This window comes from Ammospiza nelsoni, chromosome 7 (assembly GCF_027579445.1).
Source record: "Ammospiza nelsoni isolate bAmmNel1 chromosome 7, bAmmNel1.pri, whole genome shotgun sequence".
NCBI classification, from domain to species: Eukaryota; Metazoa; Chordata; class Aves; order Passeriformes; family Passerellidae; genus Ammospiza; species Ammospiza nelsoni.
In genome coordinates this window covers 34934703-34957038 of record NC_080639.1, presented here as the reverse complement: position 1 = coordinate 34957038, position 22336 = coordinate 34934703, and the positions used below count along the sequence as shown (strand labels likewise).

Here is a 22336-nt window from a genome sequence, read left to right as displayed (position 1 = left end):
TTATATCTTAATTCTGTGGAATTGTTCTAAAAGAGAAATAGAACATATTTTAATGCACTATCAGAAAGGTTCATAAAAATGAGCAGTTGTCTGTACATCACTGTTATTTATTCTGTTTTTGCCAAGTTCTGCTCCATAAACTCATGACTAATGATAAGTAAAACAGATAAGATAAGCAAAACAAAAATAGACCTTCTCTCCAATAAGATATGCCACATTATCCATTCAAACAACTTCTGTAATGAGTAACTGAAGAACGGTTCATGGAACATCAAAGGATTTAATGAACCACCCAAATTAATAAAACACTGAAGCATCCTCAAACTCCCAAATACAAAGTAGCTTTCTTACAGCAATTGTATATGTACAGGGGAGATACCAAAAAATCAAGTGAAAACAGTATTTCATATTTTTATTGTACAACTCATGAAATAATGAGGCACCAGTCAGTCCATCACGGGAAATTTAAGATTTGCTGCCTAGTTGCAGCTTAATTTTAGAAAGATACAATTATCTGAAAGATGACAGTTTCCAGAAGTTTTGTTTAAATAGGTTCCATCCCAGGTTTATGTCAACATTCCTAAACTCTGCACTTGCAGCACAAAATGTTTCTTTGAAACTCAAAGGAGGTGCTGTGCCTGTGCCAAGCCAGTCAATGTTAGACCTCAGCCAGAAAGGGGCAAACAGGAATCTTGACTTTTTTTATTACTTGTTTGACTAAAGCAGATGAATTCAGCAACACTCCTGCAGTGGATGTATTATTGAAAAGTTCTTGGTATTTGTGGCATCTCTCTTGTTTAAAGCCATGTTGGCTATATTCCTGGATTCGTTAGGAAGCAGTCTGGCTTCACAGGATTGTTTTGCTGTGTGGCAAATGAAGTCTAATTGCTGAAAGCATGATTTGGGCTGGAAAGGTGCTTTTCTGCTTCTTTAGGATTACAGTTGTTTGTATGTTTGAGCATTGTGTGTGTGCTCATCTATAATTAATTTGCTGTTGTTGTTATCATTGAGTGATTTTGTACCTTGTTCATTGAAATTAATAGAGGTTTACTGTTCAAAGTGTTTCTAAGAGAGACACAACTCTAATTATAAAAGAGTGAATGAATTACATGAAGAGTGAATCTGGCCAGATCAGAGTTTGTGTCTCTCCCCTTTTATCTCATCACCAAGAGGGTGGCACTGGTGTCATAAGAATTGTGATTGCAGAGCAGCAGGCAGCTTCCCTTCTCAGGGATTTTAAAATCTGAGCAGAAAAAAATAAATTAGTAGAAAATACGACTTAGGAGAAACAAGTTTGTATGCAAATACCAATTTTTGAAGAGGATTTAAAGGCCAAACAAATTCCTTTTAAATATTTCGGACAGAGCTTAGTTAAGAAGGCTGTTAGCAGAGAATGTGGAAGAGAAATCCAAAAAAGGCTAGTAAAAATGGGCTGAGGTCACCAGAAAATGACTGAGAAGTTTTCCAAGGTCTCCCAGATGAAACCAACATTGAATTTCCCAATTCTCAAACTTGGAATTATAGTTTCAAACAAGAATTCATACTATCATTACTCACTTAGATCCTAGGGAGGCCAACTTCCTTGTGCCATGAGAGAACTCTCACCAGCCCTACAGGCCCCTGGGAGCCTTTCCAGGATTTCTGGTCCCCAAGTGTGGGGTTTAGTGTGGGGTTTTTCTGTCACTGTGCAAACAGAAGGAATAGATCACTTTCCTCATTCTGAAAAGTGATATTTTGCCCTCACGGACAGAGACCCATGGCAGTGTTTGAGGCAAGGCCCTGTTTTGCCATTCCATGGAGCTGGGGAGGTTGAAGCCCTGTGTGTGTGTGTGTGTGTGTGTGTGTGTGTGTGTGTGTGTGTGTGTGTGTGTGTTCTTGCTGCAGATCACAGCTGTTGAAGCCCTGTGTGTGTGTGTGTGTGTGTCTGTGTGTGTGTGTGTGTGTGTGTGTGTGTTCTTGCTGCAGATCACAGTTGTTGAAGCTCTGTGTGTGTTCTTGCTGCAGATCACAGTTGTTGAAGCTCTGTGTGTGTGTGTGTTCTTGCTGCAGATGACAGCTGTAAATTAAGCTGTGAGAATGGAGGGAAGTGCATCATCAATGAGAAGGGGGACGCCCGGTGCCACTGCTGGCCAAGCTACTCTGGGGAGAGGTGTGAAACCAACCACTGCTACAACTACTGCCAGAATGGAGGGACCTGTGGGGCCTCTCTCCTTGGTAAGGATTTCTGAACAGCTCTGTCTTGACCTGCATTAAATGCTTGAATTTGTTCCTTTTAATTTTTTTTTTCTTTTTCTCTTTATTTGCTTTGTCTGTGCTTAAACAAAATGCAAAAAAATGCAGCATATTTCACACATATTTTTTGTAACCAATAGGGACTTTACTTATCTGGGTGTTTCAGCACAATTAAACTGTATACCAGAAAAGAGAAAATAAAAGTAAATATTTAATGTAATGACACAGGCATTGAGGTCTAGCAGTGGAATTGTAAATCAGAATGTCCAGTCAAACTACATCTACAACAAGTCCAGATTTCTTCTTTAAATTTACATCAATTCACTCCCTAAATTGATATGTACATACACAGAAATATTTGCTTAAATACCTGACCTCAATCCTTTACCTTTGTCTTACTGGGGTTCACCAAACAGGAATTTTACTCACCTAATTCTCAGGATGATTTTGTTGATGAGAGCTCAGATCCTTCATTTTCCTGGGTTCAGAGGGTTTATCCTGTTAAAAAGCAGGAATTTGACAATTTGTCTTTGTCCCTAACACATAAGCTTTCGTATCTTTTATAGTGTTTGGGCTAGAGAGGAAAAGTGTAAAAATAAGTCCTCTAAAATGTAGCAATTCTGTGAGAACAGAGAAGTAGAACTCTATTTTCTGCTTCAAGGAATATTTAAATATTTGGTTCAAAATACAAGGGCTGGAGAAGAATTTGCTACTTCCTTCTCAGAAGCTTTAATGTGCTTAAGATGCTGTGAATCATGTTCTCCTGCATGATGAAGTGGCCACCACACTCTGAAAAAAAGCCCAGGCACCTGACCTTGAGAATTTTGTGACTGCTCATCAGAGATTCCTCCCTGTAATGCAGAATTCTGTATCTGAGTCTCTGTGGCAGAGAGAGCTTAGATTGTAAAGATTTCCATTGCATTCCTTACTAATTAACCTATGTAAGCCTATGTAATTTGCTAATTTAGCCCCACTTGCTGGCTTCTCTGGAGCCTCCTCCCATTGACTGAGGCATGGTGGCAAAATTCCAAGTGAATGCAAGTCTGGTAATTTATTCTTTCAGTTCTGACTCGTTGAGGGTTAATAATGTTGTTCATAATAATGACTAAATATCAGAAAATGAGAATTACTTGCACTGGAAGTTGATGAATTAGACTTTAAACTGCTCCTAACAGCTGATGGAACTACTGGCACAAGTGATAAGCAGCGATTTTTATCAATGTGGTGGGATCAATAAATGCTAAGTGAGGACGTGCAAGTGAGTGGAAGTGATGGTTTAAATGGTGTGCAGAGCTTCCTCATCATCTGAGGAGAGGATGTTTATTCCCACATTTTTACATGTCTTGCATCTAATTGATTCTTTTGTGGGGTTAAAAGGCTTAATAAAATTAGTAACTTGGCTCCTGAAACTCAGCTCTGTTGTGAGTCCTGCAGAGACCCCAGGGTTTTATTTAATCCTTTTTTTTTGGCAGTAGCCACAGGGCTCTCTCACCTCCAGCAGTTTGTTTTCCCTCTCCCAGGCAGCTCACACTTGCTGTGCTCACACAGCTATGCTATTGCATGGATATTTTTAATTTTCATTTGCTAAATCCAGCCTCTGAAATCTCTCAGCCTTGCTAAAACAATTAGTGCAGTAGGTTTTGCCCCCAGTGGGTAGAGGCAACATTTGAGCAGGGTCTACAATACATTTTGTTGAATTCTTAACACGGGTCTGGGGATGAAGGAATCAGCCTGGAAAGGGCAGAAATCAGCCTGGGGATGAAGAAATCAGGCTGGGGAGGGCAGGAATCAGCCTGGGGATGAAGGAACGAGCCTGATGCCTCGTCCCAAATGGAATGATGTGTCTGCACTAAAGTGCATCAGGAGAGCCAGCATGGGTGTCACCACCATCCACATTTCATTGTTCAGCTGCCTGATTTGGGGGAATCTGAACCTTTAACAGCAGCTGAAGTTTATTGTGGCACACCTGACCAAAGTGCCTTTAAGAGCTGAGATGAACACAGAGCTGGTTCTGATGGCTGTACCTGTGCACACCCACTGATAGGAGTATTCTTCTGCTGTGCTGGCTCCCTTTAGCTTCATCAAATTTTTAACAGCCATATTTCAAGTTAACCAGATGTCCTATCTGCCATTTCCAATTCATGAGGGTGGCTGTGCCTTGGAGCCCACACCATAACTTTCATGTGCTGGAAATGGGGAAAAAAGACCTTGTATCTTTCTAAATCACAGTGACTCCATCCAATATTCTAGATAAAATGTTCAGGTTGATGTGCATCTCATCTTCCTTGCATACCTAGCCCCTGGACCTGGTAAATATTCTATTAAGAGGAGATCTCTATTTCTTATCAGGCTGTATTTCTTATCTCTATCAGTCCATAAATTGTGTGGTACTGAAACAAACTAGCATGCCAGTGAGATGCCCCTTATCACAGTTTAATCTAGCCTATGATGTGCTAAGGCTGCTACATGTTTTACAGAGAGGAGTTACACTGGACTCCCCAAAAGCATTGAAAAATGTAATTAAACCAAGAAAACTTAATTCCTCAACGGTTTTTGCAGCAACAGTTTTGTCTTTCCAGTCAGATATACAGCCCTTGAACTGGGCAAGGCACTTTTAGCTCCAGGAGATGCACAAGCCCTCTGCAGTCGGACTGAGGGTGTGAAATCCAGACCAGCCTTCTCCTTGTCTCAGCCTTCCAGGCAGAGCTGAGCTGCTGTGCCAGGCTCACGTGAGAGTTAGTCTGTTGTTACCTTATTCTTGCACTTTTCTACACATAGGAATCAAAATTTCCTTTATTACCAGGAATTGTTCAGTTTCTCATTAATGGCTTTGGAACTTCAGTGTTGTATTTTGTCTAGATTTGTAGTTTGTCCTACCAGGTTGTTCTGTCTGAGAGCAATAGAACCATAGAATCATTAAGACTGGTAAAGACCTCTGAGATTGAGCCCAGCCCTTAACCCAGCTCTGCCAGGTGCCCCACTAAACCAGGTCTTCAAGTGGCACAACCTTTAAATCCCTGTGTTCCAATAGGTATATTGCAAACTGATTTTGGTAAAGAACTCCTTCAATCTCTGTGAAGCACAAGATTACTATTTTAAAATTAAGTCAGCTCAGTATCATTGACTTGGATCTGCTGTGCTGCTGCTGTCTGTGCTCACAAACACCTCCTCAACAAGCAGCACTCATCCTTCTGATCCATTATACATCCGACTCATCAAACTAACCTGCTAAATTGATGCAATCAAGTTCTACATGTTTTCCCAACTTTGCCTTTCCTTAAAGTATATTTTTGTTCAAAATTATGACAATTTTTCATGTGGAAGTTGCAGGAGCTGTACATCTACCAGTGCCAATCTAAACCCATCTGCAAAATATAAATGACCTGTGATCATTTCAAAATATAAATGACCTGTGGTCATTTCAAAATATAAATGACCTAGGATCATTTCACCTTGCTTGACCCTCTCTTTCTTGGAGGCTTGAACTGCCCCTGTCAGTTCTGACATGTTATTCTAACAGCTTGGATGCACTCAATCTCACAGGTGTCATTTTGTACACGTGGCCTCTGGAGAGCTTAGGGGCAGCCAGCAATTTTAGCCTCATGAGATGATGCTTCCAAAGGGTCCCCACAGCTGGAAGCTTCCCCAGGAGTCAGGGAATTTCCTTACTGATCACTTCTGGCTCAAAAAATGAGGAGATTTCCTGGGAATGAACCTTGCTTCATATTCTGATCCAAATAAAATGGTGCAGCACACAAAATACTCTCCTGGTGAATGTGTGTGTTCTAGTGAATGTGTAAATCCTCTTCTCTTTCCCCACCTAATATAGAATAGTAATGTGATAACTAATTAAGTAAATTGCAGAGTATTACTAATTTTTTTAAAACATGATTGTGCGAAATCTTTGCTGGATGTGTTAAGTTGTAGAACCTCATTATCTGCACACAAATGTTAATTTGTTAAACAAATCCCACTGGCAATTCAGGGATTATTCACTGTTGGCTTACTTACTGCTAAGCCTTTTGGCAAATTCCTATGTGAATGTTATATAGCCAGAGATTGGAGCAGCTTTAATTAAAATTTATAAGTTTACGACAGTTGTATTGAACTACAATAATTGAACAAAGAAAATGTCATCAGTTAATTAAAAGTACACATCTGAGACATGTAATTAAAAGTTTGGGTGTAATCATGAACACTTTCCAGTAAGCCAAATTAATGGGAATTTGGGCAAAAAAAGTCACTGTTGCCATAAAAATATGCTTTGTTGTTCTATGTAGTTTAAAGTAAATATATTGCAGGAATAGTTTGCTGATTGTCTAAGGTATGTCTAATCGCACAGAATTGCGAAGTTTGAATCAAAATGAGTGAAAAGAAAATAAGCTTTTCATTTAAATGAAAATGCATGAAATAGTCTGAAAGAATCATAGTGTATGAAGCAGGTATTATTTTGTGTTCTATTTTATGAGCAAAACAAGGTGATTTGGTGCCTGCTGGAAACACTGTCTGTGAAGAAGCTGTTTTGCTGATGCCACATCATTCCCAGGAGTTTCCCAAGGTGCTGCCAGCAGGACAGGGACCGTGGGCAGCATGAGGGTGATGTTTGCCTGGAGCTGATGCCAGCACTGGAAAGAGCAGTCCCTGAGACTCCTCAGAGATATTTAGAAATTGTTATTTTCTCCTTTCCCATAACACAGAGAGGCTTTGTAGCTGTTGGGATAGATCCCAATCAGCTCACCTACTAATTATCTTCAATGATGCAGCTTCTCTCCACTCCTATTGTTTCAGTAAAGCTAATTATGGCTCATCAGCCACACAGAAATGAATTATTGTGGTTCCCACAGAATGCTGATAACAACTCCAAAGGACAAGATACTGCTTGCAGAAAGCTCATGTAGAGCCACCTCCTTTTCTTTATTAGTGACAGCAAGTTAAATATTGAAATTAATTACGCATATTCACACATAACAACTTCAAAACACACATTTATGGTAGTGAATTTACCAGTGACTGGAAGAAATAAACAATGTAGATTTTGGTGAAGACACTCATCTGGATGATCTCATTTTTCAAAACTTGCAGAAAGCTGACAAAAATAATGCTATTGAACTAGTTTTTAATTATTTTATAAATTTTTTAAAACTTTATTTGGTTATTGAAAATGCAGAGTATTTCTCTGTTGCTTAGGCAATATCACAAATGAAAATTGATCCCCTTAGAATTCTAATTCTTGCAAAATATGCATAAATATAAGCTTAATATATATGAGTGAATTCCCAAAAAAAGTCACCCACATACTACAGAGAAAGTAAACCAAGATATTTTTGAAGCAATTTTTGAACTTTATTTGAATTTTTGAATTTATTTGAATTTTTGAAGCAATTTTTTAACTTTATTTGAAAATTTATTATATAGACAGTAGTTATTATGGACCAAATTGAATTGACAAACCAGGAGTAACTATAGCCTCTCTATCCAAACCTAACTGAACAGTGAAAAATTTAAATCCCTGGTTAATTATTTTTTTCTTTTTGAATGATTTCTTTTTGGTACGAAGGGGCGAAACTGCATTTCATTTCTATGTCAAAAATTTCATCTATTTTTTTAATATCCTACTGCCAAAAATAACTTATGTCTTAAGAGTCACCAGAATATATTCTCCTTCATTCTTCTAAATTCTGTTCTGCATTTGAAGCAGTTTAACATTCTATAGACCACTTTCCATGTGAATATTTTTCTACATGCTAATGTATCGTGCATCTTGCTGTGGTGGTGAGGGTCAAGAATTCAGAGGGAGCTTTAATTCTGCGTCTGTAGAGTTCTAACCCTGAGATTTCATGGCCAGAGAGGGTGCTGGAGCTCTCTGTGCATGAGCTCATCCTGCAGTTTCTGGGTTATTTGACATTTTGGTTACATGACTGTTTCCATTGCTAACATAAATCTCTGTTCTGATTCCATGATACAAAACCTTGTGGCATTGTTCAGCATTGTTTAATGCTGCAGTTTTGTTAAACTATTCTTGGAACCAAATTTTTTGTATCAGAAATAATTTATGAGAATAAGGCAAATGAACATGTCATTATTAGTATTATTTCTGGTGTCAACAGTCTGTGTATAAATAGGCAATGGACTGTTAACATTACTGAAAGTCATGTTAAATTGAGTGACACAAATGGGGTTTAGGCTATACTGTATTAAATTTTCATTTAGCTGTCAGCAGTTTGGCATATTTATAAGTCTACTTTAGTAAAGAACAGAATAATCTTTTCTATAAACTAGAAAAATATCATTGTCTCATCCTTTTAACAGATAGAGGAGTATTTATAATGAAAACTGATTTCCAACCTCCAGATCTATGTTCTACTGTTCTACCACTATTTTATCTTTTTTTTTTTTTTTTAACTGAAACACTGCTTCAGATGAAGGATGATGTGAATCCCCCTGTCTTGGGGGCAGAAATTTAAATACATCTGTATACATGGGGAAAAACAAGTGGAATGTGTGCTAACATCTGAGTTCAACATCTTTGATTTAATGTTTAGATCACAGGGGACAGATATGAATAACCAGGCTGATGCATATTAAAGGAGCTGGAGCTATTTTTAGGTCAATGGTTTTTTGTTCCTGCTGTACTCATTAGAGAAAGAGACTAACTGATCTCATGGCCCTTAGGATGATTTGCAAAACACTTTGAATTAGCATAGCTTAAAATAGAAAATACTGAAAAGAATTACATGAAGTGTGTCATGTTAGAAGGGCAAGAAGTGAAGGAAAAAGATGTAATAAATAATTTGCATGAGTCAGAGAGAGGAGACAAAATTTGGGTGCTTCACTTGCATTGAAAAATTCTCCAAAGAATTTGATATTGAATGATTGCACAGGATTAAAAGAAAGGCAGACCAGAAGAAAAATCAAATTGTGGGGTTTGTGGAATATTCAGCTTAATCTTAATTACTCAATAACACAGCTAGCTAAGTGGAGAAGAAAGATGAGCAAGGTAAGCAGGGTTGCACATGTCAGAGTTTCAGATGCAGCTGTGGTGAACATCAGGAGGCAAGTGGGAAAGTAGGTGTGGATACATTGGGTAATCAGTGATAAATTCTATTTTTCCTGTTTATGCCAGTGATTCTGCATCACACATGCAGTACATTACACAGTTAACTTGATAAACACCAAATCATGAAATATTTGGGGTTGGAAGCAACCTTGAAGCTCATCTTATTCCAACCCATCCTGTCTGCCCTTTTATTTCAGAAGAGTCTTTAGGTCCTGCTTAATCTTCATCTCTTTCCTTCCTGGGAATCCAGGAAAAATAAAAGTGTTAAACTTTGTTCTCCACAAATTTAGGAAAATCCTTAAAGCTGAATGGAAGTGAAGAGGAGGATCAGGGGAAAATAATGTCTTGCAAGCGATAATCAAGAATGAGAATGGTTTATTAGGAAGTGAGAAGGGAGATGGCTGATTGGACACATCAAGTCATTTACCTGGAGATTATAAATGAGATAAAAAAGCAAAGTCAGGAGATGGAAAAACATTAATGGGATCTAGAAGTTTGTTTTAAAGAAGATAAGCCTTAAGAAAATAAGATGGGAAAGTAGAAGGGTTTAATAAAACAGTGGACAAAGCTATTAATCCTTTAGACATGAGATTTAGATAAGGAAAAAAAATGGGAAAACTACAATAGAGAAGAATCATAGGCGGAAAATGCAATGGGTTTTAAAGACTATTTTAAAATCCTTTGAAAAGAAGCTGTAGACTAGGAGTTCATTGTGTGCAAATGTTCATCCCCAAGTGTTAACTGCTTTTCAGACATTGAATATTGATGTTACAGGCATCTTTGGTCTGATGACAGCAATTTTGATGCAACAGTCTCTGTTATCTGGAGACTAACAACACAAAACAGGCACAGATACTTGTGGTTTATTAAAAATTGTTCTATAAAGTATAGCTGTTAGTGCATTAGTAAATATTTGTTTTTCTTGTGATTATATATCAAGGTTTGTAGATTTAAGAATAATGTAGTGCACTCTGAAGAGACACCAATGGTGATCACACAGTTATCCTCTGCAACAGGAAGAACCCAGCATGGCAGGATGACTTGAAGATTTTACTCAAATCTTAAATTCCTGCTTAGGACTACCTTTGAAATGATTGTATGTTGTGGTGTTGTGAGGGTTCCCAGGATGAGATGAGAGATGAGAATCTGACTCCAAGTTCTCAGAAGGCTGATTTATTATTTTATGATGTTATGTTAAAAGAAATTGTATACTAAAACTATACTAAAGAAAGAGAAAGGAGATATCAGAAGGTTAGACAAGAATGAATAATAAAAACCCCTGGCTGACCAGAGTCCTGACACAGCTGGACTGGGATTGACCATTAATTAAAAACAATTCACATGGAACCAGTCAAAGGTGCACCTGTTGGTAAGCAACCTCCAAACCACATTCCAAGAAACCAGATAATTATTGTTTACCTTTCTTTTCTGAGGCTTCTCATCTTCTCAGGAGAAAAATCCTGCTGAAGTGTTTTTTTCAGAAAATATCATGGTGACAATTGTATATTTTAAATAATGACTTTTTTTCTCATAAAAGAGTCAATGACTGCACATGCATAAGTGTAAAAATGCACAGATTCAGTTTTTGAGTGCCTATAACTCCCAGACACTATTTAGTTTTTCAGAAGTTCTGCATTCAAGCAATGTCCGCAAAGGCACATTCTCAGTGTCCAGAGAAGCGCGGTTGGGCTAGAACATTGAAACCTCCTGCTCTTACCATAAACCCGTGTTGAGAAAGTGCTGATTATCGTTTGAATTTGCATTTACTTTGATCACAAACCAGCTTTCTCTGTTGTGGACAGGCCGGCCGACGTGCAGCTGCGCCCTGGGTTTCACGGGGCCGCGCTGCAGCCAGAGCGTGTGCGAGCGCTTCTGCCACAACGGGGGCACCTGCAGCGTCAGTGCCGGCAACCAGCCCCTGTGCGCCTGCCTGCCCGAGTACACAGGAGACAGGTGCCAGTACTGTGAGTAATCCCACTAATTGTTCCATCTGGGTGTGCAGGAAAAGCAGCTCCATGCACTCGAAGTTTAAACCCTGCATGTTTTTTTGTTTTGGTTTTTTTTTTTTTTTCTTTTTTTTACGGCGTTGTTAAATTCGGCCCCCGTTGTTGAATTGTTCGTGCTGCTGAGGCAATGTCATCTGGTGTATTCAGGTGATCCTTGAGAAGATTTCTTCCCTTCTACGTGGCTGTAGAAGGAGCTTTTTTGGGAATGATTTATTGTTATTTTCATGAATAAGTGTAGAGTGGAGCGGTACAAGACAGATGACTTTGTCAGTAGCCATGAGATAATTGTGTTAGAATCTTCTGCTACAACTTGTCATGTGTTTTGTTATGCTGGTAATGAATTGACACAGTTGGTTAAAGAACCTTCTGGTGTCCCTAGTCTTTGCAGACAAAAAACTCTTTTAAACTGCTCCTTTACCTTTGCTTTCAATTTCTAACCCAGCAAGCAGCACCTTGAGGATAGCTTTGAGTTTCACAATGCTGTATTCCTTAAACTGGCTCAAAGATCACCCTGAGTGAGGTTTCTGCCCCATCCTGGTGTTGGAATTGTAAAGGATTTCTGAATGTTACTCTTGTTTAGTTCTCAGGACTTAGGTTCTGTCTTTTGTATCTGATTTTCTCCCTGTTTTTTCATTCTACTGACCCATCAGTCTCTTCTCATTGAGATAGTTTCCTGAAAATTTCCATACCCTTAGAAAGGCTCTACTCACTTTCTACAATGTCCTCTAATTTTTCACTTCTTTAACAGCGGAGCAAGAAAAGTAGATTATCAGCTAGTAGGCATTTTGCTCTTACTTCATTTACATTTATTTCCTTGCCATGCTTTTCTTTCATTATCTCTTTTCAGTAACTCAAAACATTTAAACGTAATCTTAAATTTCTTAATTTGGTCACTCATTTAAAAACAACAGTTTGTCTTCCCCATGTCATTTCAAAAATGATGTTTCAGAAGCAATCATCCTTAAGTTAGAACAAATTATTTTACTGAAATCTGAATAATGTTTTTTATTCATCTCCTTTTTTCTGCTCCTGCTTTTCTTTGACTGTAACTTTCTAAAGGCAAGGACTGTCATAGCCTTGTTAGACTGTCATAGTGCTTGTCAGAGAACATTAAATGTGAAAGCCATCATCTCTTACATACCTTCAGTGAATTTCCTGAAGAAGGCTTGATTTAAGAAAAAAAGGGATGGGAAATTAGCTGTTATAAAGGACTGGTTTAGAATTATCTACAATATAAACAAGTATTTAGTTTTAGAGAAAGGTCTGTCAGACAAGGAAAGGGATAGTGTGTATCTTAAATAGGATTTGTACTGAAGTAAACATATATTTCCAGTTGGGAGACTATGAAATAAATTGAAACCTTTGAATGGAAAACCAGCAGTAATTGTGATTCTCTCCCCCTTGGTATTAAACAAACTGCATGAATCCACAAATAAGTATCTGCAAACACAATTGGGTATTTGAAAATAGTATAGCACATAAATCATGCACAGACAGACACACAGATTAAGGAAAAATATTTACTTGAGGCTTACCCAAAACCAAACAAATTGTTTCTAGTTGAATGCTTCTACAAACACCCTTTTTTTTTTTTTTTTTTAAAAAGAGAATTAATTTAAATGTAAATTCAGGAATTTAGGGGTACTTTTTAAGCAGTGCTTATTATCAGATTTGGATTGTCTGGGAAACTGCCACAATACAGAGACTCAGAGACATTATAAAATACAAAATAAAATTAAGCTTTTTGCTGATTTAAAACTTAAGTCTTTTGGGGGGAAAAGAAAGTCTTAGAATCTCTTAGAGTAAGTTTTGTGATATTATACCAGTCTACAATTAATAATGTATATATGAAGGCGTATCTGTTATTTTTTTGCTTTATTCACACGTGTGCATGATGTTTTGCTTTATTAATTACCTTCGCTTTGTATGCCAGGTGGAATACATTAATATGGCATTATTGCAAAGATTGGTTGCCTCCCAGACATCTTTTTCAGTCTGTCTTTGCCGTGATTGAAGGTAGTTCATATGCAAAGGATGACACATGAATGTGTGTAGGTATTTTACTCCTTCTCCCAAGCTTAAAATATTATTAGCAGAGTTTTATGGCAGGGAGAAGACATTTGCTTGCAGTATTACCAGCTTGCAAAGACCTCATTTTCCCCACACTTATCGTCTCCAATTACCCAATGCAGAGTTTCTCCTGTGATTAGTTCACATAAGGGATAATAACCTAAATGAGTGCTCCGTGTCAAGGCACTGGCATGGCTGAAATAAATTTAAGTGAGTGAATTTACATAGAATTCTACTAACACTGTGCATGTTATTAAATACACATAAATCTGATGTATTTGAATGTAGCTCCCTGTTTTAAATTCCAGAAAAAAGACACACAGAGTAGCTGAAGTTCATTTCTTGTATCATTTAAGGCCCAAACTACCTTAAAAATAGGAAAAATTTTCATGCAGTTACAATCATTCAAAGTGGTGATCCCACAAGCTGTGACTCTCTGAAACTGAAATCCCTTTTTTTAGGAGAAAAAAGAAATAATTTTCTGTCATTTCAACCCAAATATAGCATAAACATTTTAGATACTGCAGATGACTATAGGTGTTTGTGGCTGCAATCAATCCTAAAAACTAATAATTGTTTTGACCTTTGACCTTCCTACTCCTACGTATTTGTGTTCTTTGGTTTTGGATTTTTTTTTTATCATTATGTGCATGCAAACATATGCCCCTTGCACTGCACTTACATAAAATCGCTCTCAGTATTAGCTTTGAAACTGCAGTAGTTTTTGTTCCAAAAACAGGCTCCCTGCTGCAAATTGCCATTCCATACCTGGAACTGGGGAACCAGAAACAATGAACAACTTCATTTAGCATTTTTTAAGCCGCCCTTGTTGCTAATTCCTTAAGCAGCTGAGCCTACAGCCTGCACAGACAGTGGAGACATAAAATAAATATTCAAGCAGAAATAACTCCTCCAACAGCCATGCTCTGTCCCTCAGCAAAACTCTTCCAGCAGTACTCTTTCCTCGGAGAGGAGGAAAAACAGCACAGAGTAGCATTAGCAAAATATGTTTCTGACTTCGAGATACCCCCACAAGTGATTCCCAGAAAAGCTGTGGCTGCTCCATCCCTGGAAGTGTTCAGGATCAGGCTGGATGAGGCTTGGAGCAGCCTGGGATAGTGGAAGGTGTCCCTGCCCATTAAGGAGCTTAAATGATGACTTCAAAGAAAAAAACAAACCATGAAATAAAGTTGTCACTACCATATAAATGAAAATTACCAAAATGCTGAATACCAATATTTGTAGCCCTTGGAAGATTCTTGAATAAGGCAATTTGATTTTTTAAAAGGGTTGAAAACTGAGACAGTTACTGGTGGTTCTGAAGAATCAAAGAATTCACTACTTGAAATATCAGTCTTAATGGCATTTAAACAATTAAACACCATAATGGGGTCTTGCACAGTCTGTAAAGCTTATGGCTGTTTGTAGTACTTTGTAGAGCTTATGGATTATGTCTTTATATATTATTATTAGAACTTCATGAAATTTTAATATGTGGATAAATGAAAATAAAACTTAATTATTTCAAAATATCGCTTCAATTTCAGTTTGGCATAATGCTGTTAATGGTAATGTGAATGTATCAGAAGATTTTTATTCAACCAACGTCCCATTAAATACATTAACATCGCCCTGCTTTTCTCATCAGGAGTCTTTATATTATATGGAATGATGCCATAAATGGTTAGACAACTAGAAAGGGAAAAAAAAACCTTCTTATGAGTTTATACTTCCATTTCACTCCCCAAGATTACATTGTTAATATATTATATATCTGTTTATTGGGCATTCTCGATTCCTGTGGTTGCCAGTGAGTCACCAGCTTCAGCTTCCATTTTGTTTTTATTACAGTACCTTTAAAAACATGAGAGCAAAGTATTATTTATTTCCATAATGCTCCTTAATGTCTTTTAGTGATGAAGTCTGGTGCTGTTTCAGATGTCTGCCACCACTACTGCGTCAACTCCGAGTCGTGCACGATTTCGGCCGACGGCCGCGTGGATTGCGTCTGCCCCGCGCGCTTCGAGGGCCCCAAGTGCGAGGTGGACAAGTGCACCCGCTGCCACGGGGGACACTGCATCACCAACAAGGACAGCAGGGACGTGGTGTGCAAGTGAGTGTGTGTGGGAAAGGGGTTTTGTGCCAAATCCCACGTTTAACACCAGTTCTATGTGTTTTCCTTGACATCTCTTGCGCCGTAGTTTGTCCCAGTGTGGTCACATCGCATCAGTTCCTCTGTGTGGGTCCTGCCCATACCAAACCAACTGGCTCCTGGCTTTTAAACCAACTCGTGGAGCACTCCTCACTGGAGGAAGCACAGTATAAGAGGAAACTGAATGGCTTTTCCCTTGGAAACACTGAAATTAATCAAGTTAGCAATGGCGTTCTTCTATACTGTTGAAATGTCTTCATTGTTCTTCACTGTTGAAAATTCTGCATTATCTGTGACTGTGACAGAAACATACTAAATACTGTTGGAGGCATAGGTAGCATGTGCTGTTCTATTGCTGAGCAATTGTTTTCTATTCTAATAGTTCATTTTCATTAAAAGAAAGCTTAAATATATATTGTGCAATAGTCTCACTGCTAACTTTTCAAACCAGAAACTTAGAATTATTTCAATCAGTAATTCTTATACTAATATATGAAAATGCTGATTTAACAATGGAATGCTCAGATTTACTGAAATACTGATTACACTTTGGTTTTTATTTTTCTTTTTCTATTTTTTGACCACGGCAGTTGCACTAATGGCAAGATTGCCTCCACCTGTCAGCTGTGTGATGGCTACTGCTACAATGGTGGCACCTGCCAGCTGGACCCAGAGACAAATATACCTGTCTGTCTGTGAGTATCCTGCCCCCTGCAGATCATTACAATGCCTGTGTGACAACAAATATTAAAATTATTGTGCATGTTTCTGTATTTTTGGTCTCTCTGGGATGAATAATGGGCTGGTTGCAGTTTCAACTTACATTATTTGTTTTCTAGCTGTTTGTGTAACCTCATACTTTGCATACCGTTTTGCAAAATGTGTGTTAAAATTTAGAAGTAAGGGCTCTCTTGTGAATGCATATAGATACAAAGATGTATCTTCGAAGACTTATAGTAATTTTAGGTCTGTTCAGGCATTTTTTTCTGGAATGGAAACTCAAGATTGCCTGTCCTGCTTCTCAGAGGTGGATTAAGTCTTTTTTTCCTACAGAAATGGTCAGATTTGGAGGCAAAAACCCTTCTCCTGATAGCTGGAGAATAGGAAAAATCATGCCAGTGTTATTTCCCTTATGGAGATATGCTCATGTATTTCATATTTCTGCCCTAACCTTCCCACTATTGCAGCTTTTCTGGGGTGAGATTGTGCTCTCCCTCCTGTGTCATGGTCAAGAGAGTAATTCAGAGTGCTTCTCGTAAGCCTAGACATAAAATGCAAAATAAATTGGTATTTTGTAGCTTAGAAGTTAAGTACTGTTGCAAGCAGAAAAACCTACATTCTACTCCTTTCTTGAGAGCTATGGTGTATCTTCTTTTTCAGCTGCTCAATATAAAATACTGAAGTAGTCACTGTAGAAAGAAATTAATTTCTTTCCTGCTCTCAGTTACTCTGAGATACCTAGTCACACTCTTTATTTTTTTTTTTAATTTATTTCCTTAAAACATTCATTTCACAATGGTGTTCCACTTCTCCAAACAACCTGGAGCTCAGAGCATCCTCCAGGCTGAAGAGAGAGGTGTTGGAAGGCAGAATTAGACATGAATGTCTCATTCCCTGGGTGACATGAGCAAATTGTTGCCCAAAGGGATCTGGCACCACAACTTTGTGAATAAAGATACAGCCATTCCTTCATTTTGTTGATGCAAGTGACCTTGAAAAATGGAGTTTTATTCAGACTCTCAAAGGAGTTTCATAAATGCCTAGATTTTGTTAGTGTGATCAGTGAAGAGGTGTGCCAAGGGTTCCTCCCTGTGAGAGCTGAAGCACTTCTGCTTGAGAAAAAGGATGCACAATTGTAGTGGCACTATCACTGAAAAAATTGTCCATGTATGTTTGCAGGTTCAGGGCTGAAAATAATGTAATTTAGTTTTGCATGGTAGCCCTTATTCATTTGGAAATACTTTTGGTGCTTATTTTTCTCCTTCATTATTATTTTTTCCCTGTTTTTACCATTTTGCCTGTTATTTGTGCCTCCTTAAACGTCTTTAATTGAGGACTAGAGACTGATAAATCCTGACAAAAGGAGAGTATCAAAAGGAGAGAATCATATTTGTAAGGCCCAAATATGCTGACTAACCTGCTGATTCATTTGCTTAAACACCTAGAATAGCTATTTTGGAAACTTGTGACTTTTCATTAATTTTTTGTCTTATAAAACTCTCATGTTTTTTCTCAATTCACACGGAACACCATAGCATCTCAAGGGAAAAAAAACAAAAAACAAACAAAAGGTTTTTTGCTTTAATTTTTGTGTGGATTTCTAATACATAAATGCTGCAGCACACACCAACACCACTAACAATGCCAAGAAAATGGCAATGACCATTTTTAAGGCCATTGCAATCTGGATCAATCGGTAGAAACGTACATCTGACAACAATACTCTGAGATCCCTTCAGGCAGCATAGCCCCATTGTTTTAAAGACTATTTGATTATCAGTCATGAGCAAACTTTTCAGTGTTGTCAGATGGGCCTTCCATGACAAGAAAACATTGGTTTTGTCTTCTGTGGGTGTGTGCCCGTGTACGTGTGCGTGTCTTGCCGTCGTTGTGCGTAACGCGTTTGAATCTGTCCAGCACAAGGCAGAATATTTATGTAGGTCTATTTTACTGAAATTCTGCAGATGCTCTGTGGGGTTTAAAAGTCAGCGCTGTGACCAGAAAGTGAACCCTTGTGATTACTACTGTCAGAATGAGGGAATTTGCACTTTAACCACGTTTAATGAACCGAGATGCAAGTAGGTTTAACCTTCCACTTAATGCTGCACATTCTGTGACATCATTCCAGGCCACGGTTCATTGGTTCAAGTCATGCACATTCACATACATTTCACAATATATACCTAATCTGGGGGACCATTTCTATAAAACACACTTACCCTTTGAGAGTTGCACTGATGAGTATATTTAAAAATACATTTGGAGTGTGTGTATCATCAGAGGAAGAAATAAAAGGCTTTATTTTACTAAATAAATTGGGAAAAAACTGAAAATGCCACTTGGCCTATGTTGCTCATGTTTTGAGATATTTTACCAAGTTAATCCTACATAGCATTAAGTTTAGTGAGCAGTGATATTGCACATGTTCTGTAGTCTGACTTCTTATTTCTTATCTGAACAGGGAAAGGAACAGAACAGCTACTTAGGTGCTATTTCAGGAATTAAGCTTGTATTTTTAAGTCTTGTTAATTTTTATAGAAATTTTATAGAAACTGTTAAACAGAAGTATATGAGCTATATCATACCGTTGACTTCTCTCATTAAAAAAGAAAGTTACATTTGTATGCTCTATTTCTATAAAGGATTTTAGGTCTATTTCTTAAAGAGAAAATTTTAGTATTCATCAGAAAAAGAAACAAACTTATTCTTTGAAAATCCTGTAAGGCAGATGTACAGAGAGATACAAAACTCCTGTCAGATGAACAAGCATCGCTCAGTGGTTGTGATGCAAAAGTCAGTAGTGAAATCATGACCTAAAAACCTGGACTGGGGAGAAAATGTGAAATTCACACAGATTTAAACTTCTCTCAGTGAATGGTTTATGGAAACACAGTGCTGTAGGGATGTGATGTGGATGTCTGGTGAGTAGCAAAGACTGCTTAGGGTGAATAATGTAATTTTTTGTTTAAACATGGTCTCAGTTGCTTTGTCAGTGTTCTCATGCAATGAAACTCTCTGGCCTGAGGTACCATGAACCCATTGGAAACAAAATTAATTTCCCAACTACCACTTCTTAGAGTTGGAAGAGTGTGGAGTGGTCAGCAGAGTGTGGGACAGGGGTGCTTGGAACTTTTTGTATCTCCATGTATCATGCTTGTGTTTTCAGAATCATGCAGCCCTAAGAGCAACATACTGCTGCCTATAAAGTCACATATTGGATGTACCTTTCCTGCTTTTTCCCTCAAATGCTCCATGAGCCATTTGTCCACAGCTCAATGTTTTTCTAAACCAGTCTCTAACTGGGGAGTGGGTGATTTTTAGAAGAAATAGGAGATGCCTGGGTTTATTGTCATTCAGCAGGAGCTCTGCTCTCTTTCACAGTCAGCATCAGTTGAGAATGCAAACTTTACACATAATCATGCCCTTATTATCATTCAGTAAAAACAATAGAGAATAAGATTTAGCAGTTCCAAAGGGCAATCCTAAAGCCATAATTATAGAGCAACTCTAAGCCTGTAAGAACAGACTCTCCTTTCAACAGCCTGCACTGCTAGCACACATTTTTATTTTATCTTCCTGTCTCAAGGTGTCTTTTTAATGATGAATGCACTAAATGACCTAAATATCAGTTGCACTCTGGAAGGAGGAGTTGTGGTTTTCACCTCACCATTTTAGGAATGAATGAAGGTCTTGCTGTGCCTTCATATAAGCCACCAAAAAAAGAGAAGGTTTTACGAAGGCTATTGCCAGTTTCAGTGAAAGCTCTGTCCTGGTTTCAAATATGCAGAATGTGCTGTGATTTCTCTTTAGACTTCAATGCAATCTAGAATATTAATTCTTCAAATTATTTTTTAGGTGTGTGGTGATTGTTGTTCCCCCTCCTTCCCACATTATTGTTCTTGCTCAGTAACAAAGGTTGTGAGAGAATTTCAGAATGTTAAAATTTGGGGTAATGACCTTTTATGAAAAATGTTCTATTTAGGGTGTCTTAAAGTAGCATAATCTTCTGTATAGTTACTGTCATTTTAATATTCCCATACTACATTTTCAAGGATCTCTTTAGTGCTGCTCACTAATGGGTGGGATCTGTGTGTGAGACATGTCTGAATTGCCCCAGTAATTTCACAAATCAGTTGAAAAAAAGAATGATCAGGACATCAGATTCATATGGGAAATAATCAAGAAATGCTTTTTTCCTGTATTTCTCAAACTGTTCATTCCATCTGTTCTATCAGTCTGTCTTTCAATAAATACCTTTATTTATGTCTCTGTTTCTTTCTCACTAATTACCCACCTGTATTCATTCCTGCAAGGGAAGCAGGGTTTAGAGAGAGATTGCACCTTGTATGGTACCAGTGAAGAGAACTGGAAAGAATTGAAACTTTCCAGTACTTAGGAGTGACTCTGGTTGTTGAATGGGCAGGGCTTTCATTACAGAATCTTTAGCACAGGATATTGCTCTCTCTCAGCTTTGTTTCTTTTATACCTTCATCATAACTATATATTGCTAGAACTCCATCTTTTTTTTTGTGTTACTATTTGTACCTGCACATGGGTGTGTTCTATTACTGCGACCTGTGTGGGTCGCAGTTGGTGAGAGAGAGACGGTGAATCTTGTATCTTGATCAGAAGGCTGAATTTATTAAAATATGATATAATACATTATAGTTATACTAAAAAGAATATAGAGAGAGGTTTGCAGAGCTGCTAGCTAAGCTGAGATAGAAAAGAACCCACAACAAAGTTGTGGCCAAGGACTCAGTCCCCTGGCTTGAACTGATGATTGGCTCTTAATTATAAACATAGAAAATGAGCCAATCAAGGTGAATCCTATTGCATTCCACAGCAGCTGATAATAATTGTTTACCTTCTCTTCGGGGGCCCCTGGCCTCCCGAAGACACAGAAATGTGAAAGAAAGGATTTCTGTGGAGAAATGTCTGCGACATGTTCTATAATTATTATCTGAAAATAAATGTGATCAAATCATAACACTCTTAGGCATTCTAGAAATATAAAAATCAGAAGGCAAAGTACAGCATTGCTGTGGCTGGGTGTGCTAACTGTTCAGAGAGATTCAAGTGTGTGCTGTATTTCAATATTAGAGCAAACATCAGTTCCTCTGATGTAGTTCCTCTGTAGTAGTGAGGAACAAGTCATCCTGGAGAGTTAATGAGAAGGCACAAACCATGCAGGAGCTTGGAAGAAAGCCTGAATTTGGTAACAGAGGAAACTGAAAAGTGAAGGGTGGAGAAAGAATAAATAACTTCATTTCTTAATGGAGAATTTTGGTCATGTAACAGGTTAAGGACTATGAACAACTGGGGAGAGAACAGATTGTGGAATTATTTAAAACTGATTACAAAGTTTGAACTTGGAAGTGCAGACATGGATAAATTAGGAAAAGCAGCTCCTGCAGGAGTGAAACAAGCAGGAGAGCTGTTCTTACAGAATCCTGGGATGCTTTTGGTTGGAAGGGACCTTAAAGCTCACCTTGTTCCAGCCCCCCTGGAACTGCTTCCACTGGACACCTTCCACTGGAGCTGCTCAGAGCCTGACCCTGCCTGGCCTGCACATTCCAGGGATGGGGCAGCCACAGCTGCTCTGGGCATCCTGGTGCAGTGTTTCCAGGTTGTTCTTGCCAGCTTTATACCCAGGAGGCTGGAGAGAGGCACTGTGTGAGGGGAGAGGGTAGGCTGAGCACCTGAGTGTGTGTGTGTGTGTTTAGGTCCCAGAATTCAGGAATTAAAGAGTGCATTCCTCTTATTCCTCTTTATGGAGGAGCTCCCCTGCAGCTCAGGTGCCTCCTGTGATGCTGGGCCTTCCTCCTGACATTCCTTTCCTGTTGAAAAATCTTCCCATATGAACAGTTTTTATTTGAGTGCACATGCAGCTGTACAAGTGCTACATATGCACAGAGGTTTATAATAAATAAACTCATCACTAAACCAGACTTTTGCTCAACAAAGGTTCAGGTGCATCCATGGTCAGTTGTGGACAAGAAAGGGACCACAGCCTGCAGTCTCTGGCTGGCATTTCTGGAGGCTGAGTAGAAAAAGCCTCTGTGATAAAGAATACTCACAGGATTGAAAATCCTGACT

At 38.3% G+C, this 22336-nt stretch overlaps 1 protein-coding gene across 1 annotated transcript in view; it reads left to right on the top strand.

The window, feature by feature from the left end:
- LRP1B (LDL receptor related protein 1B) overlaps window positions 1–22336 on the top strand; it is a 375345-nt gene that overhangs the window by 338281 nt on the left and 14728 nt on the right. Inside the window, exons 81-85 of the mRNA XM_059476167.1 lie at window positions 2050–2214; window positions 11092–11253; window positions 15304–15478; window positions 16108–16212; window positions 18202–18315. Of these exons, the coding sequence (XP_059332150.1) occupies window positions 2050–2214; window positions 11092–11253; window positions 15304–15478; window positions 16108–16212; window positions 18202–18315 (721 nt within the window). The remainder of the gene's footprint in view (window positions 1–2049; window positions 2215–11091; window positions 11254–15303; window positions 15479–16107; window positions 16213–18201; window positions 18316–22336) is intronic.